This window comes from Neoarius graeffei, chromosome 28 (assembly GCF_027579695.1).
Source record: "Neoarius graeffei isolate fNeoGra1 chromosome 28, fNeoGra1.pri, whole genome shotgun sequence".
In the NCBI taxonomy this organism is placed as follows: Eukaryota; Metazoa; Chordata; class Actinopteri; order Siluriformes; family Ariidae; genus Neoarius; species Neoarius graeffei.
The window spans coordinates 17,211,528-17,238,042 of NC_083596.1; the positions used below are offsets into that span (position 1 = coordinate 17,211,528).

The 26,515-nt window shown below is 45.4% G+C and overlaps 1 protein-coding gene across 5 annotated transcripts in view; it reads left to right on the forward strand.

The window, feature by feature from the left end:
• mtmr4 (myotubularin related protein 4) overlaps positions 1-26,515 on the forward strand; it is a 215,379-nt gene that overhangs the window by 69,190 nt on the left and 119,674 nt on the right. For 4 of the 5 annotated variants that reach the window (XM_060913060.1, XM_060913061.1, XM_060913062.1 and 1 more), the window contains exon 3: positions 6,143-6,778. The exons of the other annotated variant lie outside the window; for it this stretch is intronic. In XM_060913060.1, coding sequence (XP_060769043.1) covers positions 6,617-6,778 — 162 coding nt within the window. In that variant the 5' untranslated portion in view covers positions 6,143-6,616. The remainder of the gene's footprint in view (positions 1-6,142; positions 6,779-26,515) is intronic. 5 annotated transcript variants of the gene reach the window in all.

Consider the following 26,515-nt stretch of genomic DNA (forward strand, 5'->3'; position numbering starts at 1 on the left):
GAACCGTCTTGCTGTGAGGCAACAGCGCTAACCACTACACCACCATGCGGACAATAACGGCTTTTATTTATTTGCTTGCTTACTTGCATGAAATTGCTGTGATGAGAAACCGAAATTCCAAATGACTTGTTGCAAGCGTTCTGTTTAATGGCAATTGACTTTTTTTTTTTTTTTTTTAATTATTTTGCGTGCTTGGTGCGATGGAGTTGTCTCGTGTCATGTGAAGAAATATTTGTGTGTGTGTGTAGTGGAGGAGAATTCCCTGTCCTCCTTTTCTGAAATGGCCACAGACGGGAGGAGCGCGGATTGTAAGAAACAGAACATTCTTTCACTCCCTCACGAATGATTTGATTCATTTCGCTGCATCGCTAATAAAATTCCTGATCAAGCACTAAATTCATGACACACTTGGCTCGGGTGGGGGGATTCAACTTTAATGCGACCTGCAAACACGTTGTACATGGTTTTGGTAGACGTCCATCTCTTCTTCCTCCCCTCCCATTAGACCGTGTGTAATGAAGATCTGTGTGCTCATTATTGTTGGCTGACAAAATCCAGCATCTTTGAGAACAGTCACTCATCCACATCGCTGAATGAATTAGTGTTTTGTTTTTTTTTTTTGTAATATTTTACCCTTTAGAACCATCACTAGTGCTTTTTCCCATCTTGGCAGCAGATGGTGTCAGTGTGCTAACAAGGACGACGACTTGCTCCTGATGTTTTGCTGTAATACACTGCGTATTGATCAGCGTCCGGCGTCTAAGAAGTGGATTAAACCCATAGTGGGGAAATCCTTGGGCATGATGTGCCTCATCCAAACTGTGGAATGTTTCCACACAGCCAGTACACTGGAGAGCAAAGGAAACCTTTTGGTTGGTGTTCTGAAGATTTAATGATTCTTGCCTTTAATTGATCTTGAACTTGGTTTAGTAGAAACAAACTGTCGTGGGTGGGATAGGACCGCTATAAAAAGCAGGTGCCAGCAGACGAAACCGGAACTTAAGAACGTGAGATGGCTGAAGCTGCACAGCTAAAATCACCGCCTGGCCTGAAAGCTGATGTATGGCATTACTTTGTCCTCGTAACGTTTGAATCCAGAGACGAAGTCGACAGAACAAAAGCAGTGTGCAGACTGTGCCACGTGGAGGTAAAAAATGGTGGCAATACAACCAATCTCCGCAACCACTTATCCAGGCACCACGCCGACACGGTTTCAGCTAAACCTGCGGCGAATCAAACTGCACTGGAGAAGGCATTTGGTGTTAAATTACATGCACAAACACACATGGGGCTGTTCCTGTCAATAGGGACAGTTTTTACTTTAAAGTGACCAATCTAGTAATATCTAAGTAGATCGAGATCGGATCGTGACCTTATGAATCGGAATCGAATCGATCCAGGAAATCTGGATCGATTCCCAGCCATATATATATAACATAGAATTGTATGACCCAGACAAACATGATGACCACCAGCAGGCCTCATTGTGTAGTGGAGATTACTAGCCTGGCACGGCCATCCCCGCTGCTATATCCCCACTACTATATCCCTGCTGCTATATCCACGCTGCTATATCAACGCTACGATATCCACGCTACTATATCCCCCACTACTATATCCCCACTTGATTCCTGGCACATATTTGTTTATCTTTACTAGTGGTTTGCAAAAGTAGTAATCGAGTCTTCACACTTTGTTTTAATTTGAAATACCACAGATATTCCATTTATTTATTTTCTAATAAAAATAACATCAAAGCTGTCAAGGTAAGAAACATCTGCCTAGTTGAGGTGATTGACACTGGCAAAGGTGAGTGGAAAATTATAAATTGTAGGTAGGCCTGTTGATATTATTAATAATATTAATAATAATTGTGTGCAGCACTTAATAAAGGTCAAATAAATAGGCCTATAAAATAAATACATTTAAAAAAAAAAAAAACAGTGAGATTATAATATGAGCAATAGATCAATAGATCACAGCAGTTGTGCTGTGTCCTGCACGTCATTGCTCTCATCCATGGCCAAAGCAAAAAACTCGAGTTCTGACACTCTCTCATTCAGCTGGTCATACACGCTGTCCCCCTAATCTTTGGTTCACCTGGTCATAGTAGGTGCGGAGAGACTCCCCGCGTTGAGCGCATCCTTCTTGTCGGGACATGCCTCCTCGGCCACAGCAAGCATGCATACTTTAACAAAGTCCCCATCAGTAAACGGCTTTCCATGGGTAGCTAGTAGGTGAGCTACTTTATAGCTAGCTCGGACAGCAGCCTGGTTGATCTGGGTTTGGCGAAGGAATACGTTCTGTTGTCCAGCCGGTCCGCATTTCATCCTCCGAATCCTGTCTTCTCTTGTTTGCCCTCGCAAACTAGCATACTCTTTGTGGCGGGTTTCATAGTGATGACGCAGATTATATTCTTTGAAAACCGGCACACTTTCTTTACATACAAGACAAACTGCACGGTCCTTACACCGAACGAAAAAATAATCAGTGGTCCACTGTTCTTTAAAAACTCTGCACTCTGTCAGCTTTTCGCTGACCGCTAGCCATTTTGCTGTCCTGAACACTGACGGTTCTCTGCGCGTGCGCTGCTTGATCACGAGCATGTGATGAAAATTCGGAAAATATGAATAGTTCATTTTATAACTAAATATCAATTTTAATTGATAAAATCAACAAAATACAAGATGCAGACATGTTGTTATTTGCCAAAAAGCAATTTAAAAAAAATAGGCCATGACCACTTTTGGGGATTACCTCATAGGGCTGGTTCAAGTGGTGGGGGGCAGAGGGGCTGGGGGGGCCGGTCAAAGGGGGGTGGCGGGCTGGAGTCGGCCAGTGGGCCGTAGTTTGATGACCCCTGGTTTAGTGGACCAAAAGCTACTGAATTCGAATCATACTTCCAATTTCTTCCCACCCTGCTTCACCATGGCCCAATACAAGATACTACGTCATGCATCACGTGGTGGGCGTTCCCCGGTCACGTAAGGCATTGTGGGATACAAACTTGAAACCAGAGAAGAAAATGGAGGACGTGGGTGTGTGAATGAAACGTGAAAGCCCAACTAGCGAGAAGAAAAGACGTTTTATATATGAAGGAAAAATGGGACCAAACTAATAATAAATATCGGTGCTCCACGAGCACCTCGGCGTGATCAGCTGTTCGTTTAGCGACAGAATGATGGAACCATCAGTGCACGCTCGAAGGTAAACCTGTAGAGGGCAGTAATGCAACGCTGTGCCACACGGACTTCCTTTGCGCGAAGTGAGCGAGCGATTTCATGCACATTATTTGCTTTAATACCTTCAAATTAAATAACTTCCCAGCCACAGAATGACCCTGATATTTAGAGATGTTACAGAAGGGAACTAAATTTCACCAGTTTTCTGAAATCGAAAGGATGTCTAGCTTTTATAAATACAAAGTACTTTGTGTCTGCTGCATCTTTGTCATTTCTTTTAAATCAAGGCTGAATTATTATTATTTTTTTTTCCCTTCTTCCCCTCTTTCAGTGCGACTGCAGTGCATGATGGTGTATATATTGCTTGGTTAGTGACTATCAGTTGTACACTACTTTTCACGGTGCATTGTGGGATACGGAGTCCACCATATAGGGTGTAATAATTCTCACTATACATTCGGACAGCACTACAAAATGGCGAACTCGCCGTATAGTGAGTAGTGAATGACTTCAGATACAGGGCGAGTGGTTTTTTTTTTTTTTTTTTTCTTTTTTCCCCTCCCCCTCATCCTGCAATATTCTTTGTTTCCGTGCATTAACACACCTGATCCTAATGCGAACTCTAACTAAAGTGGTGTTCACACGGCAACTTTTACTCCGGTGTAGCACCGGGGCTGCCCCGGTAGAGCGTTCACACGGTACAAAGTTATAGCGGTGTAGCCCCTGAAAGCTGCTTAAACCGGTGCAAATCTAACCCTGCTCGGGAGGTGGTTTAAGAAATTTACTCCGGAGTAAATGCTAGTTTGCGGGGCAGCACCGATATAAAATGGGCCGTCTGAACGCTACAGGGGTAGACTCGCTACGCGTGAGGAGAGTTGATTACATACTGGCATTGCATAATTTGCATCCTGGTATTTTGCGCTTCCAAAATGGCGAATAACAACAACAACAGAACTGCGTGTCTTCCAGCGTTGCCAGATTCAGTGCGTTTACATGCACATCCAAATTGAGCTGCTGTCGGTAATCGAGCTAAGGGTCCCAGCAGGGGTGCCAGAGAAATCCAATCCTACATGCACACAAGGAAATCGAGCTATTGTGTGAGGTACATTGTGCACCCGAGCCACAGGTGGCGCTACACGCCCCATCATGTTGGTACACGTCCGGTTGTCGTCATGAAGAAGAGCTATTCAAGAGTATACACAAAGTTATCAGCAGTGTTGCCAGATACTGCTGATGTTTTCCAGCCCAAAACATGTTCAAATCCGCCAAAATGCACTTAAAACCACCCAATCTGGCAACACTGGCAGTTCCGTGTTCGCAAGTTCCGTGCTCAAGCTGTTAGGCTTGCTCTAACAGAATGTATGGCTACAAACTGTCCTGCGCAGACCACTGTTTTGTAAGACAGCTTATTTTGCACAATTGTATATTTTTCTAAAGTCCATTTTTTGCTTCCAAAAAAATTTTTTTTTGCTTACAATTTAACTTATGTCTTAATAAACACAAAAAGTTCAATTGTTTTGTTTTTATTGACATTCTTCAGATGTTGGATGGAGATATATATATATATATATATATATATATATATATATATATATATATATATATATATACACACACACACACACACACACTGACTTGTTTATGTACACAATTCACAGCTATGCAACAGCTGTACAGATGTATTTGGTGATACAGTAAGTGAGCTAAATTTTAACAATGCCACAAAAAGAAAAGATTCATGCCGTTGTCATGCCGACCGAGGCTGTTGTGTTTCCCGTTTGTGGTCTCGTCACTTCCGGAAGGGGCAGTGCTGAAGTAAGTAGCTCGACTACGTAGCTCGATAGGGTTTACATGCACTAAGTAGCTCGGCTACAATCGCATAATCTAGGTCGCGTAGCTCGATTACGAGAAATCCAGTTCGGTTCGATTTCAGCCGAGCTAAGGTGTTTCCATGGCATTTAGAACTTCGATTTCAGTCGAGCTACGGCAGAAATTTGATTTTCTCTATGTGCATGTAAACGCACTGATTGGGCGGTTTTAAGTGCATTTTGGCGGATTTGAACGTATTTTGGGCTGGAAAACGTCAGCAGTATCTGGCAACACTGGTGTCTTCATCCACGTTGTTTTCCCGGCGCTTGGTGATGCCATGACAACCGGGAAAAGGAAGTACGTTTTCACGCATGCGCATATTTCATTTCCGCATTATTACTATCGTATAGCACGGTCGCAAAAACTGCCGTGTGAGCGCAAGTGGGGCTGCACCGGTGCTAACACGCTTCTCTAGTAAGCAGGTTTGTGACGTGTGAACGCTCCACAAAATTTACACCGGTGTAAGATATATCGCAACAAAATACATCGGTGCAAACATGTGCCGTGTGAACACCCCTTAACAAACCCCCAGTGAATTGCCAGTCCCTTTTAGTTACCGTGCGTGCGTGCAGTGCTCCTCCCGTTCTGTAACCGTCTCCGAAAAGCTGCGAACACGAGCTAGAAATCAATAAGCAGAAAATGGGTCGACCCAGACACCGAGTCCCCCCCCCCCCCCCCCCCCCCCCCCCCCCCAAGAATTTATTTATAAACCGATTGGAACCTTATTAGGTTTTAAATGCCCGTCGCTACTCATGAGGCAAAATGCAGTCGAACTGTTTTTTTTTTTTGTACAGGTTGCAGGGACATGACCCCAGCTGATTTTCACACAGATGCACAGGTGAGGGGGAGGGCGCGAGACGTCACTGCAGAATATTGCCGAGATACAGGTTCAGAACATTGGGTGCTTGGGGATTACAGGGCGTTTGAGTGGTACGGCATGTTCTGGGAGTAACGGTGTGCATTCTGGCAACGTAAACAAGGGGGGGGGGGCTGTTGGAGATTGCTGTGTCATTGGTGCACGCTCACTGGCGCCCTCTTTCACTTCCGCTCGGTCTTCCTGCTTACCCTTGTTTCTCTGCCTCTCTTGACAGTCGTGACTGTATGCTGATGCATCGCTCCGCCTCCTCCGTCAGCCCTGCAGAGAGAGAGAGAGAGAGAGAGGCTCTCTTCTACTGCAACGCGTGTGTGCAGGCTGAGCTAGCAGACTAGTGAAGATGAAATCTCGGTGAAGGGTGAACAGAGGAGGGGGGGAGGGCGAAGTGGGAGACGCACGTGAGTAAAGGGGATGTGATTGTCAGGAGGCGGAGCTTAGCATCAGGCAATACCCTATTTCTTTTGCTCTCTGCTGCTGCTCCGCTCCTCTCTCTCATCTCGTCTCGTCTCATGCTGCTCTCATTCTTTTACCAAAGACTGTCTCGTTTCTGAGCAGCAGGATTAAGACGTGTGTGGGTTTTTTTTTTCCCCCCCTCCTTTAATGGCACCTTGCCTGCTCTCCTGACCCAGCAGCGTGTGTGTGTAGAGAAAGCGAAGGGCGGCTGGGGTGTGTCTGTCTGCACCGAGCGTGTATGAGAGAGCAAGGAGAAAGGCGCCAGAGCAGCCGGAGAAGGAAGGATGGTTTTGCCGATAACGCTGCTCCTGCGAGTGTGTGTCTCCGGGCCGACCGAACCCTGGCCCCTCTTGCCATGAGCCGGGTCACCCGCGTCTCCTGCTCCATGCTCAACTGCTTCGTAAGTGGAGAGAGAGAGAGAGAGAGAGAGTGTGTGAACTGGAGTGTGTGTGTTTTCATGGTGTCCACTGATATAAAAATGACATGCCACGTGAGTGCACCATGCTGACTGTAATGACGGAGCATCCTGTGCCGAAAGAGATGGACGGACAGACAGACAGGCATGCGCTTCGGAGTCTTTTGATTTTTATTGCGTGTGAGAGGGAGGTGGACATGCTGTCTGTGCTTTAGTCTACATAACTGATCTGAAGTTCCAGAAAGAATGATTGATTTTTTTTTTTTTTTGTCTTCATTTCTGTAAGCTTTATGACCTGTATACAATTTGAAGTACTTCTTGTCTTTCTGATCTATCTATCTATCTATCTATCTATCTATCTATCTATCTATCTATCTATCTATCTATCTATCTATCTATCTATCTATCTATCTATCTATCTATCTATCTATCTATCTATCTATCTATCTATCTATCTATCTATCTATCTATCTATCTATCTACCTACCCTCCCTCCCCCTTTCTGTATTTCCATGGCAACCAATTCAACTTAAGAAAACTTGGTGTGGGGTTTCATGGGGAGGGACATGTCCTCCCCTGATGACTCTTGTCTCTTCTGTCTCCCTTTCTTTCAGTCTCTCTCTCTAGGGGTGTTCACACGGCAACTTTTACTCCAGTGTAGCACCGGAGCTGCCCCGGTAGAGCGTTCACACGGTACAAAGTTATACCGGTGTTGCCCCTGAAAGCTGCTTAAACCGGTGCAAATCTAACCCTGCTCGGGAGGTGGTTTAAGAAATTTACTCCGGAGTAAATGCTAGTTTGCGGGGCAGCACCGATTATAAAATGGGCCGTCTGAACGCTACAGGGGTAGACTTGCTACGCGTGAGGAGAGTTGATTACATATGGGCATTGCATAATTTGCATCCTGGTATTTTGCGCTTCCAAAATGGCGAATATCAACAACAACAACAGAACTGCGTGTCTTCCAGCGTTGCCAGATTGGGTGGTTTTAAGTACATTTTGGCGGATTTGAACATATTTTGGGCTGGAAAACGTCAGCAGTATCTGGCAACACTGGTGTCTTCATCCACGTTGTTTTCCCGGCGCTTGGTGATGCCATGACAACCGGGAAAAGGAAGTACATTTTCACGCATGCGCATATTTCATTTCTGCATTATTACTATCGTATAGCACGGTCGCAAAAACTGCCGTGTGAACGCAAGTGGGGCTGCACCGGTGCTAACACGCTTCTCTCTAGTAAGCGGGGTTGTGACGTGTGAACGCTCCACAAAATTTACACCGGTGTAAGATATATCGCAACAAAATACATCGGTGCAGCATCGATGCAAATATGTGCCGTGTGAACACCCCTTCTCGCTCTGTGTTTTTTCCTTTTCCATTTTTCTTTCTTTCATCCATTGACTGTCTAACTCCTCAGTCATAGTCTCTTTTTGTCTCTGGCCCTCAGTCCTCTTTCACCATATTGTCCTGTCGGTCTTGCTTTTTTCTGTTTCTTTTGTCCATTGACTGAGAAGTTAGAGGCAGTCATATTCTCTTTTCATCTCTCCGTCTCTGGGCCCTCAGTCCTCTTCCACCATGCCTGTGTGTCTGTTTCTCTCTGTTTTTCCATTTCTTTCATCCATTGACTGACCTGTCTGTCTGTCTGTAACTCAGTCATATTCTCTTTTTGTCTCTGGGCCCTCAGTCCTCTTCCACCACTGTGTGTGTGTGTGTGTGTGTGGACTAAGGGTGTTTTCACACCTGGTCCCCTTTAAAGGAACCAGACTCAGTCCTCTTTAAGTGGACCAAAAAGTGGACCAACAGAAAAAGAACTCAGTTCTTTTTGTGTTCACACTGTGAATTTATTACAAAGAGGACTGGGTTCTCTTTCTGGTCCAGTTAAGCTTTGATGGGGCCGCAGTCCTCTTTCTGTTCACACCAGGTCCTCTAGAGCCCTCAGACCCCCAGTGCACGGAATTCTGGGTAATTTTCTCTTGAATCAAAATGTCTGCTGCCATGCTTGCCCTGCTGTATTCTTTGATCAAAATAGTGCGGATTAAGGAAAATAAATGTATTCCAGCGGCTGTGGTAAGTTCCAAAAGGAAGTTGAGTTTCCCTGCTACAGTCACGTGACCAACTACGGCAAACGAAGAAGGTTAAAGTACAGTGAAAAAGGCGAAGTGAACCCGGTGCGCTTTTTGTTCACAATGCGCAGATTAGGCGAACCGTACCGTTGATTTTTAGCGAACCGTACTGAGACCACCTCCTGAGGTGGTCTCAGTTCGGTTCGCTTTAAAGGGGTCTGGGTATGGTTGGAGTGTTCACATATGCGCAAAAAATGCTGAGTCATCGATCGGAGTTCGGTTAGATGGCTGAAAGGGACCAAGTGTGAAAACACCCTAAGAGTAGCTTGGCAAGCCAGACTAAATGTGAATATTTAGTCTGGCCTCGATCCGTAGACATTTCCGAAGCGGGTAGGAGGAACAAACCGCTGTCTTTCAAACTGTCTCTGTGCGTATAGGCCAACGCTCTGACCAATCAGCGCAACAGTGACTGTGACGTAGTCAGAGCGACAGAAAGCAGTGGGGGAGACCTTGAAATTAAATAATTTTTCAAAATGCGTATTAATTAATAAACAGGTTCTAGATATTAAGAAGTTTGGAGATAATGACCACAAGTTTGGAGTCTGTACCACATACACATTTTTTCCAAGTGTTTTTCAAGGGTTTGCTTAAACTGTTTTTGAGAGTTTTTATTTAGTGGTGTTTGGTGAAATAATTTCCCTTAAATTTAAAATAACGGGAAAATAAGAAACAATCAAAAAGTAATGTTTCAAAGCTGTTTATTAATTCTTCGTACTGCACAAACTAGCCCCATCCTTTTGGCTACGAGCGGAGCCAGCTGGTAGATCAGACTTTTGCCGTAGCCGGTCGGCAAAACAGCGAAAACGTCCTTCTTGAAAAGGAATGAGCGGAGAGCCTCTTCCTGCTCATGTTTCAACGAAAACTCCAAGTCTAATTCTTCTAAAACTGATTCCAAAGCGGAGTCAAACGCGCGCTGTTCAATAGCCGTAGCCATCTTTCCTGTTGCGCTTTCTCCAGCGTCGCGTAGCTTTGTCGTCACTCCTGCAAAAGCCCGCCCAAAGAATCCAAACAAAAACCTTGCGTTGTGATTGGCGGGTACGATTTGATGCCCGGGGTGTTTTTGTTTATATGGTGCGAGGCTAGACCCACTCGCTAGGCAAAAAATATTTTTGGCCGCTAGGCGGGTGGGTCTAGTTTACTAGGCTACCCTAAGAGCACTTCTTATTTAAATTTTTTTTTAACCCCTCTAAACTAGTTCCCAGTCCTGCATCTTGCCTGCGCGTCAGTGTCCACGTGCGTGAAGTTATTCTTCACCTCATTATCGGTTGTTGCTGAAGGATGAAGCGGTGGCTCAATTCAGCATCTACAGGTGACCTCTTGATCTCTCGACGCCGTTCTCTGCCCTGTACGCTGACCCCGATTGGGTCTCGGGGTTGGGACAAAAGCTATTCGGTTAGCGGTATGGACATGAGACGTTACACGTTTGACTGACCGTGAGACGTGAAGTTGGGCTGCGGTGAGGGTAAAACTGACTTGTGGGAGATTTTGAAGTGATGTGACCTGAATGAATTGAGTACTTGGTAGAGATACCTGGGGGGGAAGTCCCTATAATGGTCAAGAAATGTAACGAGGAACAACATGGCGGTCTTTTTGGAGACATGGTACATTTTGGCCCTTTTCCACTACCCTTTTTCAGCTCACTTCAGCCCGACACGGCTCGCGTTTCGACTACCAAAAACCAGCACGACTCAGCTCGTTTCAGCCCTGCTTAGCCCCTAAAACTCGCACCGTTTTGGAGTGGGGCTGAAGCGAGCCAAGCCGTGCCGACTGAGGTTGGAGGCGTGAGCAGACACTCCCCTGTGCACTGATTGGTGAGGAGGAGTGTCCTCACATGCCCACACACGCCCCGCGAGCGCGCTGGGATCTGTAAACACCGCAAACCCGGAAGAAGAATAATTATGAATTACGAGAATTTCTGAAGCCTTATGCGCCTCGCCTCATCTATACGCTCTTGCCAGTATCTGTTGGCGTTGTCGGTGACAACAAGCCACAGCACCAAGACCAGCAACACTAACGACTCCATGTCCTCCATGTTTATTGTTTACTATTCGGGTCGTGAGACTACCGCTGAAAAGCTCACTGAATCAGTGACATACAGAGCATCGTGGACGAGTTCGCGGAGCGCAAGGCTCGTCGTATGCCCTTCAAATAATGCGCGCAGTAGGCTATTGATGTTTTATTATGAGCCATGTACAGTATGTCGCCTAATGTTTTTTTTTGTTTCTGAGTTACATGTTCGTTTGAAGGACTTAATGTACAAAATAACATAGTTGCACCCCGTAGTGTTGAAATTGGTAAACACAGTGCATTCAGTGAGGTTTGCACCGCCCTCCTTTTATTTCTGACTCTTCCTGTCACCGTTGCAACCTCTGAGCGCTCATTCGTATGCCCTTCAAATAATGTGCGCAGTATAGGCTATTGATGTTTTATTATGAGCCATGTACAGTATCCTAATGTTTTTTGTTTCTGAGTTACATGTTCGTTTGAAGGACTTGATGTACTAAATAACATAGTTGCACCCGGTAGTGTTGAAATTGGTAAACACCGCAGTTGCGGACATTTTGTAGCCTAAAATGATGTTATGATAAGCTTTAATAAAATGCCCGGTCATTTGCCCCGCCCCCGGCCCGGCTCTGACTTGTTCCGCCACTGTCACTGATGTCACTGTTTGCGCTGCTTAACGACATCACGTGACGTCCACCCACTTTCGCTAACTCCACCCAATGTGTCCACCCACTTCCAGCCAGCACGGTTCAGCGCGGTTGTAGTCGAAATGCAACTTCAATAGCCCCGCTCAGCTCGACTCAGCACGGCACGGCACGGCTCAGCCGTGTTTGTAGTGGAAAAGCGGCATTTGTGACGTATTTGTTAGAAATGTGTGTGGAAGTCTTGGTGTGTGGCTGTCTGGAAGGAAATCAGGCTGTGCCTTTTTAGACTCTGTGGTTTAGATTTATAGAGGATCTTAAAGAGGATCTTAATCCAATTTCTGTCTTTGGCTGGTTTGTGATGGATTTCTGAAATGCATTTGAATACCATCCAGATCAGAATACCGATTAGATGACGTGCGCAAAAAAAAAAAGGTTCTAAATAAAGTGCCCCCTCCCCCTCCTCTCACTCGTACACACTTTATCAGCTGTGTGTTACTCAAACATGCTTTTAACGGAGTTTGCTTTGAAATCTAAAATGTTCCCCTTCAGCATGTATTAATGATGTTGACCTCTTGAGTTCTGCACTGAAGCTGTGAAAGGAAGCTTTTCACCCAGACGTGTCTGTAAATACTCGCCCGCGTCAGTATAGGATTGTTGTGCCATTCCTTGAAAATTTAACAAATTGCTAAAATAGTAGTAAAATAAATATCCTGCATCTTTAGGGTTCATTTCCAAAATGAACTGGACAGGTGCCCAGTCTATCGCAGGGCTAAGGCCGCTGGGCCATAGAAGGTTCACGCTGCACGCTACACGTTCACGTGAAGAACCGGACCCTGGGCCATTAAACTTCATGCTTGGATGTTCACGTGTTGCGTCTGTTCTATGGACTCTTTACGTTTTACGTAAATTACGTTTATCACCAAATTATGCCATGCTTTATACTGCTGGAAAGATCGCTTCAAGACTAAAACAATGATATCAAAATCAAAACGATAGCCCAGTGCTTTTTGACGGCACACGCCCGAAGACTATAACACATACCTGTCGGTGATTTCACACGCTCATTCAAGTCCTCCCAAACTTGTGCCTTCTGGTCCCTGTCTTTATAATCCACCACACGTGGATCCCATAGCAGGGGCCTTTCTCGAACAAACTCGATCAACTTTTCTCGGTAGTCGTCCATTTTATCTCCCTAGACCCGTTCTGATTGGCTGGCGCGGCGGTGACCTTGGGGTCGTGCATGCATTGACTGGAATTTCCATCTTCACGCCTAGAAAAAAGTGTGCATGTTCATGTCTCGCTTCACGCGTGAAGTGTGCAGCGTGCAGCGTGCAACGTGAACGCCGTTCTATGGCCCAGAGCAAGTCATGCTACGTTTGTCCACTTTTCTTTACACGCGTGTAGCGTGCAGCGTGAACCTTCTATGGCCCAGCTGCCTAATGCAGAGAGACGGACGGCTATTCAGCCACGTTAACGCCTGTGGGCAGTTTAGGCCCTGTTTGCATTATTTCGAATCAGCGGATCATCAGATTAACGTTTTTAAAACGATTCGCGTGCACACAGCAACGCCAATACACGGATACGCTAATCACATGACTAATTAGACGGCACATCACACGATCCCAGTGCATATCGGGCATGCGCAAGTCACTCACCACTTGCAAGTGGAAGGATGGCAAGCGAACACCACCTCCAGCAGATAAACACACCTGGCTGTGATGTTCATGTTCTCACTGAGTTTAAGCGCCTGAAGGAGGTTGAAATGTCTAAATAAACCTCAGTGCAGCTCAGCGCTTCCTCCTGCGCTCCAAATCACTCCGCCCTGAACAGCGAGTGCCCTCTGGAGGGTGCGCACTCCGGCCCTGCGCAGCTCACAGAGCGCGCGAGTGAAGCGCACGAGCAGTGATTCGGGACTGAGCCGCTGTGTGCGAGATCCCAACGCCAGCGAATCAGGAAGGTGGATGTCAGTGACGTTGTCCAATGACGACGTCAGCTAGAGCTCAGCACAGCGTATCCGCGTATTCTCAATGTTTACACAGCACCGGACCAGACACGATCTGGATTGAATACGTGGGCCCTGGCGGATTCCCGTTTCCCGGCATTTCCAGGCGTTTTAATGTAAACGGACAGTGCATCCGCGAAGAAAACGAGACAGATACGGTCTAATGTAAACTTGGCCTTAGAGAAGCCAGGTGATCTAATGGGCGTGTCTTTGCACTGTGGGAGGAAACCCACACAGGGAGAACATGCAGATGCCATACGGGAGGGAAATGCCACAACCTTCTTGCTGTGGGGCAGCAGTGCTAACCTGTGCGTTAATTCTGTACCATGTTCTGGCACATTCTTGTATCGATTAAGTTTTTCCACAAATTCGAGTCGTACGTGAGCTGATGGCTGGCGAGGCACGTAGCACAGAGTTTACTCGAAGCCGTGTATGATGAGATTGAGTGGAAAAACTGTCTTATCCACATTCACTAGATTTTGAGAAAGTATTTTTTTTTTTTTTGCAAATTCGATAGATACGTTTTCTACAAAACGTTCAGTCATTTCCACTTAGAAAGTAAACAAACCGGCGAGATGACCGTAGCGATTTTATTAAATTCTTGAAAAAGGTACATTCTTAACATTTTGTATTGGGGGGGGCTGTTCTCGTGCGGGTTTTTTGGGTCCTTGGTTGGTTCAGTAATGCACTCTGCCATTTTCTTCTTTAGGGTGGGGTTTTTATTTATTGTTTCCCCCTTTGGGTCCTTGGTTCATTCAGTAACACATTCTGCCATTTTCTTCTTTAGGGGTTTGTTTATTTATTTATTTATTTATTTAGTACTTTGTTGGTTCAGTAATGTGCTCTTGCCGTTTGCTTTTCCTTTTCCCTTCGGGTACTTGGTTCATTCAGTAACGCATGCCGCCGTTTTCTTCTTTAGGGGTTTATTTATTTATTTAGTACTTTGTTGGTTCAGCAACGCACTGTGCCATTTTCTTCTTTAGGGGTTTGTTGGTTCAGTAATGCGCTCTTGCCATTTTCTTCTTTAGGGTGGGGTCCCCCCCCCCTCCAGTCCTTGGTTCATTCAGTAACGTGCTCTGCCGTTTTTCTTTTTAGGGGTTTATTTTATTTACTTATTTAGTACTTTGTTGGTTCAGTAATGCGCTCTTGCCATTTTCTTCTTCTTTAGGGTTGGGGTATTTTTGGGGGGCCCTTGGCTGGTTCAGTAATGTGCTTGCTCATTTTCTTCTTCTTTAGGGTTGTTCATTTTTTTAAAATTATTATTCTATTTATTTATTTGTCCTTTTTCTTAGTTGGTTCAGTAACGTGCTCTGCCATTTTCTTCTTCTTTAGGGTTGGGTTTTTCTTGGGGGGCCCTTGGCTGGTTCAGTAATGTGCTCTCATTTTCTTCTTTAGGGTTGTTCATTTTTTTTTTTAAAAATATTGTATTTATTTATTTATTTGTCCTTTTTCTTAGTTGGTTCAGTAACATGCTCTGCCATTTTCTTCTTCTTTAGGGTTGGGGTATTTTGGGGGGACCCTTGGCTGGTTCAGTAATGTGCTCTCTCATTTTCTTCTTCTTTAGGTTTTTTTTTTTTATTCTATTTATTTATTTATTTGTCCTTTTTCTTAGCTGGTTCAGTAATGCGCTCTTTCGTTTTTGTTTTTTTTTGAGGTTGGCAAACCAACTTAAAGGCACATTGCCGCCGTCAACTGGGCTGGAGTGTGGAACATGAGATTGCGGGGGAGAAGTATAGTCTTTTAGCCGTTTCTGTATCTTTTTATAAATGCTTCATAACGAAGTGATGGATCTGACTGAACGCGCTCTGCCATTTTGTTTTTCTCTACTCATGGTATATGACCTGATAGCCTAGTAGTAGAGTAGCCAATCAGAGCGCACGATTGCTCATATCCAGTGAATGTGGATAGAATAAACATATTACTTTTTATTAAACAGGATTTTACTATTATTGTTATTTATTTATTTATTTATTTTTTCAGTGAAAAAGACTGGGGAAAAATTCCTTTAGCATCAAAAATTCTCATTAAACTCTGCTTGCTTGGTCTTTTTTTCTTCTTATGATTATTTCTGCGCTATTCTTATTCAGTTGCCGCTTTTCCACTACAAACGCGGCTGAGTTGGGCTGAGCCGTGCCGTGCTGAGTCGAGCTGAGCGGGGCTGTTGGAGTTGCATTTCGACTACAACCGCGCTGAACCGTGCTGGCTGGAAGTGGGTGGACACATTGGGTGGAGTTAGCGAAAGTGGGTGGACGTCAGGTGATGCCGTTAAGCAGCGCAAACAGTGACATCAGTGAGCTTTTAAGCGGTAGTCTCACGACCCGGATAGTAAACAATAAACATGGAGGACATGGAGTCGTTAGTGTTGCTGGTCTTGGTTCTGTGGCTTGTTGTCACCGACAACGCGGACAGATACTGGCAAGAGCGTATAGATGAGGCGAGGCGCATAAGGCTTCAGAAATTCTCGTAATTCGTAATTCTTCTCCTTCCGGGTTTGCGGTGTTTACAGATCCCAGCGCGCTCGCGGGGCGTGTGTGGGCATGTGAGGACACTCCTCCTCACCAATCAGTGCACAGGGGAGTGTCTGCTCACGCCCCCAGCCTCACTCGGCTCAGTTTGGCTCGCTTCAGCCCCACTCCAAAACAGTGCGAGTTTTAGGGGCTAAGCAGGGCTGAAGCGAGCCGAGTCATGCTGGTTTTTGGTAGTCGAAACGCGAGCTGTGTCGGGCTGAAGTGAGCTGAAAAAGGGTAGTGGAAAAGGGCCAAATGTTAAACATCGACTCAAAAAAGAAAGCCCCTCTAATGGAGTGTAACCATCTAATCAAGTGTATTTTGACACTTGCGCATTGTAGAACAGGATTGAGGACATCAAAACCTGTGAAATAACATCTGGAACATGGATGGAGTTATGTGGTTAATGTTTCATATTTTAGATTCTTCAAAGTAGCCACCGGTTACCTTGATGCCAGTCGCGTGCAAAGCGTCATCTTGACCAGCTTCATGAGGGAATCACCTGGAATGCTTTTTAGTTAATGGATGTGCCTCGTCAATTAATTAGCGGACGAGTTTCTTGCCTTGTTTTAATGCGTTTGAGAACAAACGTTCAGTAAACCGCCCTATTCCACAACTGTACTAATCCATATTGGGTCAGGAACTGCTCAACTAAGTAAAGAGAAATGACATGACATTTCCTTGACTCTTATTAATTAAAAGTAAAACGTTGAATTAGAAGGTGTCAACTTTTGTGTGCGCATCCATTATGGAAGTAGTCTGGCGTGCCTGAGCGTCAGGGCCGTGGCTCCGGGTTGCTGTTTTTAGATAAGTAATGAGTTTGATTCAGAGGAAGCACTAAACGGCTCGGATTGAACAGCGAAAGCCCCCCCCCCCCCCCCCCCCCCCCCCCCCCCCCCCAGTCTCTGATGCGCTTACTGTTCAGCTAAACTAATCAGGCCAGCAAGATGAGCCCTGCATGTGGCTTCCTTATCGACTGTTTTGTGTGTGATGAGTCCTATGGTGCCTCCTATGATCTGGCATGGTGTCCAGTGCTGCCGGGTGAGTGAGAAGCACTAAACTGAGCCAGCAGATGGGACTGTGTGATACTGTGGACACGACTGGACAGGAGGAACGTGTTCTTTTTAAAAAAAAAAAAAAAAAATTCTTTTCAAAATGTGTCATTTCTTTCAGTAAAATGTAACCATTTACAAATTTGCTTCATCTGTTCTCCTTGACACAGGGAAGTTCTGGTTTATTTGAACACGAAGTGCAATTCCCACCCCTTACGTTACCAGAGTGACCTGACCTTGGTGAGCAGATGTGTGAATTGGTGCGGAACTGCAGTGGTGAAGGTATTGCAAGTCAGCAATAAGGGTTTGTGGTTGGGTGTTTGAGAGAATCTGGAGGAAACCCTTTCAGAAAGCAAGAGAACACGTACCGTACATACCCAGGGCAGTGGGCTGCTATGCTACAGTGCCTGGGGAGCAGTTGGGGGTTGGGTGGCTTGCTCAAGGGCACTTCAGCCCCAGGCCACCCCATGTTCACTTAACTGCACGTCATGTCCAGGGTTTTTTCTAGAAAAATTTAGTATGAGGGCGCTCACCATGGCGGGGGGGGGATGGTGCCGGTTGTCCCCGGCGGTTGGGTCTAGTTTACTAGGCTACATTTCGACTAAAAAGTGGTTCAGAACCTGAAAAGTTGGTTTCCAGCTTGAACCAAAATATAGCTGGTTTTTCCAGCATCAAACACTCTCTCACGGTTACCAGACCAAGCAGCTTCTGAATGCCTGGTTTTGTTCGGTTGGTTAAGACTGATTTGATAAGTCCGTGACTATTGGCCCTTTTCCACTACCCTTTTTCAGCTCACTTCAGCTCGCTTCAGCTCACTTCAGCCCGACACGGCTCGCGTTTCGACTACCAAAAACCAGCACGACTCAGCTCGTTTCAGCCCTGCTTAGCCCCTAAAACTCGCACGGTTTTGGAGTGGGGCTGAAGCGAGCCAAACCGTGCCGACTGAGGTTGGGGGCGTGAGCAGACACTCCCCTGTGCACTGATTGGTGAGGAGGAGTGTCCTCACATGCCCACACACGCCCCGCGAGCGCGCTGGGATCTGTAAACACCGCAAACCCGGAAGAATAATAATTATGAATTACGAGAATTTCTGAAGCCTTATGCGCCTCGCCTCATCTATACGCTCTTGCCAGTATCTGTCCGCGTTGTCGGTGACAACAAGCCACAGCACCGAGACCAGCAACACTAACGACTCCATGTCCTCCATGTTTATTGTTTACTATTCGGGTCGTGAGACTACCGCTTAAAAGCTCACTGAATCAGTGACATACAGAGCATCGTGGACGAGTTCGCGGAGCGCAAGGCTCGTCGTATGCCCTTCAAATAATGCGCGCAGTAGGCTATTGATGTTTTATTATGAGCCATGTACAGTATGTCGCCTAATGTTTTTTTTTGTTTCTGAGTTACATGTTCGTTTGAAGGACTTAATGTACAAAATAACATAGTTGCACCCCGTAGTGTTGAAATTGGTAAACACAGTGCATTCAGTGAGGTTTGCACCGCCCTCCTTTTATTTCTGACTCTTCCTGTCACCGTTGCAACCTCTGAGCGCTCATTCGTATGCCCTTCAAATAATGTGCGCAGTATAGGCTATTGATGTTTTATTATGAGCCATGTACAGTATCCTAATGTTTTTTGTTTCTGAGTTACATGTTCGTTTGAAGGACTTGATGTACTAAATAACATAGTTGCACCCGGTAGTGTTGAAATTGGTAAACACCGCAGTTGCGGACATTTTGTAGCCTAAAATGATGTTATGATAAGCTTTAATAAAGGGCCCGGTCATTTGCCCTGCCCCCGGCCCGGCTCTGACTTGTTCCGCCACTGTCACTGATGTCACTGTTTGCGCTGCTTAACGGCATCACATGACGTCCACCCACTTTCGCTAACTCCACCCAATGTGTCCACCCACTTCCAGCCAGCACGGTTCAGCGCGGTTGTAGTCGAAATGCAACTCCAACAGCCCCGCTCAGCTCGACTCAGCTCGACTCGGCACGGCATGGCACGGCTCAGCCACGTTTGTAGTGGAAAAGCGGCATATCAGAAGGAACGTGCTGCCTTTCAGAAGGTGTGTTTTTTTTTTTTCCTCTTCTATTCGAGTTCATTCAGGATGTCTGTGCGCACTCATCCATGTCGTCCTCCTGTTCTTAAAAATCTGTGCTGTGAAATTATCCATTAAAAAAAAAAAAGACAGGGAGCGAATAAACCATGTGCCCCCCCCCCCCCCCCCCCCCCTTCTCACTGCTTTTGATTTAAAAGTGCTTCTTCCTGTAAGACGAGTGTGTGGAAAGAAATGATCTACAGTTAAAGCTGTAGATTTCTGTTCACTTTTTTTTTTTTTTTTTTTTGCTCGGGTCCTTCAGATATCATCTGCTTTTTCTCCAGCCTGAGTGTCTTGTAGGCAAGAGTCTGGTGTCTCGAGGAGGAGGATGTATTGTACAGGTCCTTTTTTTGGGGTGGAGGGGGCAGAAGATTAAAATAGAGAAAATGAATGACCGGGATGATAAAGGATGAATAAGTCTGGAACGTGGAGAGTTCAGACCACCAGACGTGCATGGGCGTGTGCGCGCGCATGCACTTTGCAGTCCTGTTTCCATAGCAACAGCCTCTGTTTTCAGGACCCTGTCTCTTTCAGAACTGGAATTCACACCCGTCTCGGTCTCCTCGCACATCCTCCAGTCTGCTGTCGCTTATTTCTTTCTAAACCCTGCGCTGCCACGTGGAGCTGCCCGAGGAAGCTGATCTGATCAGGGGCTTTGCTCTGGATTGGATTATCTTTTATGGATTAGGACATCAGTCAAACCACCCCCCCCCCCCCCCCCCCAATCTCTCTCTCTCTCTTATATATATGAAAGTGGACTTTATTTTTAAAATAAACCCTTTTTTTTAAAATAAATTTCAGCTATCAGTTTGTATATTTCACCCATGAGCCCTGTCTGTCTCTAGTGCACTATATGCCAGACTTGTAGTACTAGAGTCTGACTTGTGCCCCAATTTTAAGGACTCATGACTCGACATGGACTTGAGCACTGATGACTTGGACTTGTGCGCTGACTGCATTCAGACTCGGATTTTTCCCCTTTTTTTTTTTGGAACATGCCATAATTTGGTACAAGATATTTCATGGGGCGGCACGGTGGTGTAGTGGTTATCGCTGTCGCCTCACAGCAAGAAGGTCCGGGTTCGAGCCCCGTGGCCGGCGAGGGCCTTTCTGTGCGGAGTTTGCATGTTCTCCCCGTGTCCGCGTGGGTTTCCTCCGGGTGCTCCGGTTTCCCCCACAGTCCAAAGACATGCAGGTTAGGTTAACTGGTGACTCTAAATTGAGCGTAGGTGTGAATGTGAGTGTGAATGGTTGTCTGTGTCTATGTGTCAGCCCTGTGATGACCTGGCGACTTGTCCAGGGTGTACCCCGCCTTTCACCCGTAGTCAGCTGGGATAGGCTCCAGCTTGCCTGCGACCCTGTAGAACAGGATAAAGCGGCTAGAGATGATGAGATGAGACTAATTTCATGCAAGAGTGTCACACCTGCGTGCATCAGATAGACACTCAGGCACGCTCCGGACAGCACATGCGCGCTGTAAACAACTCGCACCTGCACAGGATTAAGGCGCAATCAGCACGCCGATATAAAAACTGTGAAAACACACTTACTTTGCGAAGTATTGCGTTGCATTGCTGACACATTACCGAGCCTTATTTCCTTGTTTGGTTTCCTGATCCCTGATTTCCTGTTTCTCATCTTTGATTCTGCTGAGTCTACGATAGCCTGTTTGTGCCTCGCTTGACCTGTTGCCTGTTTTACGATTTTGCCTGCCGTTCTGGATTGTTTACAGTCTTCACTTGGTATTAATAAACACACCTTCTGCACTTGGGGCAGCACGGTGGTGTAGTGGTTAGCGCTGTCGCCTTACAGCAAGAAGGTCCGGGTTCGAGCCCCGTGGCTGGCGAGGGCCTTTCTGTGCGGAGTTTGCATGTTCTCCCCGTGTCTGCGTGGGTTTCCTCCGGGTGCTCCGGTTTCCCCCACAGTCCAAAGACATGCAGGTTAGGTTAACTGGTGACTCTAAATTGACCGTAGGTGTGAATGTGAGTGTGAATGGTTGTCTGTGTCTGTGTGTCAGCCCTGTGATGACCTGGCGACTTGTCCAGGGTGTACCCCGCCTTTCGCCCGTAGTCAGCTGGGATAGGCTCCAGCTTGCCTGCGACCCTGTAGAACAGGATAAAGCGGCTACAGATAATGAGATGAGATGAGAGACCTTCTGCACTTACATCCGTCTCCCAACCATCTCTGACAGAATACTTCACACTCCCGGATAAAGAGAAGCACATTCACCTGTTCATGCGTCATGCTCAGGAACAAACTAATGTTAATGGCGCTGAAACAGCCGCCGTCAAATGGTGCGGTTGGAGTCTTGTTCTCGGACTCGACTCAGTTTTCTTTAATGACTTGGACTCGAGGTTTATTGACTCTGCTACAGCACTGCTATATGCTCAATAACGCAGCATTTGAGATTCAGCCTTTGTCGTTGTTGGTGTGCAGAATGAAAGTTTTGGTACACTCTGCTTGTTTAAGTTGCGCGGGATGGTGACCGATGTTTTCCATAGGCGTACTGCAGCAGCGTGAAGGAGCGATGCGTTTCTGTACCATCTGGCAGTAAAGCACGTTTGATTTTTTTTTTTTTTGCTTCACAGCTTTCTTTTAAGACGAGTTGTGCTCAAGGGGAATGACGCTTTCAGAAACACTAACTGGAGGATGGAGAGGCGGAGAGTGACTGTGCAAAACAGAGCGCCCTCCATCTTTTGTCATGCGGACGGCGTCTCCTCGGGAACGGACAGAGAATCGAGGAGAGGGAGTGAGACTGTGTACAGCGTGAGGAAGGAGGAGAAACGTTTCAGTCGGTCTGGAGCAGAGAACTCGAGGTGCTGAATAAATGGCAAGGAATTCTGGCTTAAGCTCGTGCTCGTTCACGTCTTGGTGTTGTGAAAACCGGAGATGGATTTATTTATTTATTTATTTATTTATTTAAAGCAGCTCTGAACAGGATTTGATGAATCACGATGTTGGTGTTTTCTTGTCACAAGCACACGAGCATTAAGCAGGAAAACTGCAGCTGAACAAGCTGAAACGGAGCTTTGTTTAAAACCCAGTGCAGTACATGGGGGGTTTAAATGGGTTTCCTTCTAGGTTTGTTTTTCGATTTGCATCCTGCTTTCTCTCGCACTCACGCACGTTCAGCAGAGGGGAAACCTGTGAAACAGCCTGTGAAATATAAGAAAACTAACGCACGCTTTATTTCTGTCTCAGCCCTCTTTATGTGGTGGAGAATCCTGTTAAAGCTACAATCATGCCAAACGAGCGCGCTGCGTTCCCACCGTCAAAGAAAATCCGAGCTCGATACGCAGTATAAGCGACTGGTGTGTGTGTGTGTGTGTGTGTGTGTGTGTGTTTGCGCGCGCATTAGGAATCTGTGGTGATTAGTGACCGTTCTGGCAAAGTCTCCATTTCAGAAAGCAGGGTGTTTTTTCCGGTGCCCTTTGGGTTTCTGCTCGTTCTCCCCGTGACCTCACAGCCATGCGGTCTTTCACTCGCTGTTTATTTTCTTACTGCAGGTTTTAAATCTCGTCTCTGGAAAGATTGAAACTCGCCGTACTGAAGGTTTCCTCTCCACCCCGAAGCACAGTTTAACTACACTAGGATTTGACGGAATGTAGCTTCTTTCTTTCTCTTTTCTTTTTTCCTTTTTTTCTTTTCTCCTTTCTTTCTTCTCCCTTTTTCTTCTTTCTCTTTTTCTCCTTTCTCTTCTCCTTTCTCTTCTACTTTCTCTTTTCTTTTTTCTCTTTCTCCTTTCTCTTTTCTCCTTTCTTTTTTCTCTTTTTCTCCTCTTTTCTCCTTTTTCTCTCTTTTCTTTCTTTCTTTTCTTTCTCTCCTCTTTCTCCTTTTTCTCTCTTTTCCTTCTTTTTTCCTTTCTCTTTTTTTCCCTTTCTCTTTTTTCCTTTCTCCTTTTTCTCTTTTCCTTCTTTTTTCCTTTCTCTTTTTTCCTTTCTCTTTTTTTCCTTTCTCTTTTTTCTCTCTTTCTTTTCTCCTTTCTCTTTTCTCCTTTCTCTTTTCTTTCTCTTTTTCTCTTTTCTCCTTTCGCTTTTCTCCTTTCTCTTTTCTCCTTTCTCTTTTCCCTTTCTCTTCTTTCTCTTTTCTCTTTCTCTTCTTTCTCTTTTCTCTTTCTCTTCTTTCTCTTTTCTCCTTTCTCTTGCTCTTCTCCTTTCTCTTTTTCTCTTCTCCTTTCTCTCTCATTTCTTTCTCTTTTTTCTCCTTTCTCCTTTCTCTCCTTTCTCTCCTCCTTTTCTTTCTCATTTCTCTCTTCTGCTTTCTCTTTTCTCCTTTTCTCTTTTTTCTCCTTCTCTTCTCATTTTCTTTCTCTCCTCTTTTCTCTTTTTCTCCTCTTTTCTCTTTTTCTCCTTTCTCTTTTCTCCTTTTCTTTCTCTTTTTCTCCTTTCTCTCTGTTTTTTCTCCTTTTCTCTTTTCTCTTTTTCTCTTCAAGCTGAAGATGTAGAATTTTTGGTCCTGAAGAACACCACCTTTTTATTAATGACTCTCTTGCTCTTTGGGTGTTTTTCTCACACTTCTTCTCATTTTTCCTGTAATCATCTTCAGATCATGTGGTGTCTATCTTCAAATCTCCTGCAGGATCGTTTTTCACCTTCATCGGTGTATGGATGAGTTTTAGTCTCTCTCTCTCTCTCTCGGTGTGATTGGGTCTCTTCTTTGAAGTGAAAAATCTCCTCTCACTTTGCTCTCACGGGCCCCCCTCGGAGTTCGTGCAGAATCCCACACCCATGTGGGGTGGTTATAAGGGAGATTTCAGTAATTCAACACTCACGCTTTCCCGAAACGCAGTGCGACTCGCCGCATTGTCCTCGTTACACCGAGAACCTGTACAGGAGGAAGATGGTGATGGTGTATTAGATAAAGTAACATGCTGAATATCCATGGTGGACTTCCGAGAGGCTGGTATTAAATCTCTCTCTCTTGGGCATCTCGCTTGGCGTGGAAATTTATTGCTTCTCCATGCAACCGAGTCTCCCAGAATACCAGATGAGAGCTGCAGGAGTTTCATCCATCCCTTCCTTGTCTGTCTTTTCGTCAGTTCATGAATAAGTAGACATGCTTTCCGCTGTAACGTCAGTGCAGGTCGCGTCTCATCAGCAGCACGTGTTAAACACTTACTCCGGTTCCTAACGCAAGCTAATTGGTCGCACTTGATTTTTATTCCTCGAGCTTCACGACTTGTTTGTTACATCATACGCTGGTCATACCAGATGATGAGCCTTTTTATTAAAAAAAAAAAAAGCTTTCACCATTTGAGCATCCTGTGTGTTTTAATCAATCCTCCTGACATAAACATGCACCTCGTGTCTATAATCCCTGTATGTTAAACTAATGAGCCGCATTTCACGTAGTCCAATGTCAAGTGGGCCAGAACCCCCCCCCCCCAAAAAAAAAAAATCTATTTTCAGATCAATTAAGGGACGTTCTTGATGTGTTACTGGTCTACTAAAATACATCAAGTCCCAATAATCGGATTGAACATGCAGTAATGGTGCCAAGACTTTTCTGGACTCTTTTTAAATGATGCGGTTTTTTTTTTTTTTTTTAAATAAAGCTTCTCACGTGGACAATGTTTTTTACTTCAGTTTTATTTCTTTTTACACGTACTACTTCAAAACGCACGCTCAACTTTCCGCACATTAATGGCATTTAGCAGACACTGTTATCCAGAGCAATGTGCAACATAACATACCCGGAGCAGTTGGGGGTTAAGTGCCTTGCCCAAGGGCCAGAGGTGGACAAAGTACCCAACTTCATTACTTAAGGCCAAGTTTACATTAGACCGTATCTGTCTCGTTTTCTTCGCGGCTGCACTGTCCGTTTACATTAAACCGCCGGGAAACGGGAATCCGCCAGCGTCCACATATTCAATCCAGATCGTGTCAGCTCCGGTGCTGTGTAAACATTGAGATACGCGGATACGCTGTGCTGAGCTCTAGCTGGCGTCGTCATTGGACAACGTCACTGTGACATCCACCTTCCTGATTCGCTGGCGTTGGTCATGTGACGCGACTGCTGAAAAACGGCGCGGACTTCCGCCTTGTATCACCTTTCATTAAAGAGTATAAAAGTATGAAAATACTGCAAATACTGATGCAAATACTGCCCATTGTGTAGTTATGATTGTCTTTAGGCTTGCCATCCTTCCACTTGCAAGTAGTAAGTGATGTGCGCTGGGATCACACACACAGCGGCTCAGTCCCGAATCACTGCTCGTGCACTTCACTCTCGCGCTCTGTGAGCTGCGCAGGGCCGGAGTGCGCACCCTCCAGAGGGCACTCGCTGTTCAGGGCGGAGTGATTTGGAGCGCAGGATGCCTGCGGAGCCGAGCGTATCCGTGTATTGGTGTTGCTGTGTGCACGTGAATCGTGTATTGGCGTTGCTGTGTGCACGCTAATCGTTTTAAAAACGTTAATCTGATGATCCGCTGATACGGTCTAATGTAAACCCCACCTTAGTCAAAGTACAGATCCCACTGGTCAAATGTTACTCCGATACAAGTGAAAGTTATCCAGTCAAATTTGTACTTGAGTTAAAGTACTGAAGTACTTGCTTTTAAAAATACTCAAGTATTAAAAGTACATTTTCTGTCAACGCATCGTTGTATTATTGCTACAACGCTTACAAAACCTAACGCCGTTACCAAAGACAGAAATGTGAATTCACAAAAAGAACGCATGCTGTGCCGTCATGGCGTTTTAACGTTAAGCTAGCTCGTCAGTGAAACGCCATCTGACATGCTAGCAAACTCTTTTCAAAATTGAAATCATATCGGGTAGCTAACGCCAGGGCCGCGTTAACCCTTGCCGAGGCCCCACCCCCGCCTGTTGTCAACTGCGCTCAGCAAATTCACCCCCTCAGACGTGCCTGTCTAACTAGACACAGAAACTTAAATAATGACAGTGGCACAATTAGAAATACTATTGAACGATAAAACTTTATATCCATCAACACCTATTTAAGGCCAAGAAAAAATAATTGTTTCCGGTTACCCGACCGACCATTTAAAAAAAATGCCCCGACCCTAGACTTTTGTTAGATGTTTAAAAAAAAAATGTATTTTCGCCGACCAACAATAAATTAAAAAAAAAAAAAAAAAAATCTGCATTACAATTTGCATAATATTGTCGATCTGACAAGTGACTAATTCTAAAACGCATATATCGGACAAGAAACGCTCATTGATTTCTCACGGCCTCAATCTGACGTCATGACCTCTTTCCGGGAAACTCCGGCTTGTGTTGTACACAACGCTAGGCATCATGGCGGCCAACGAAGTGTTCTCGATT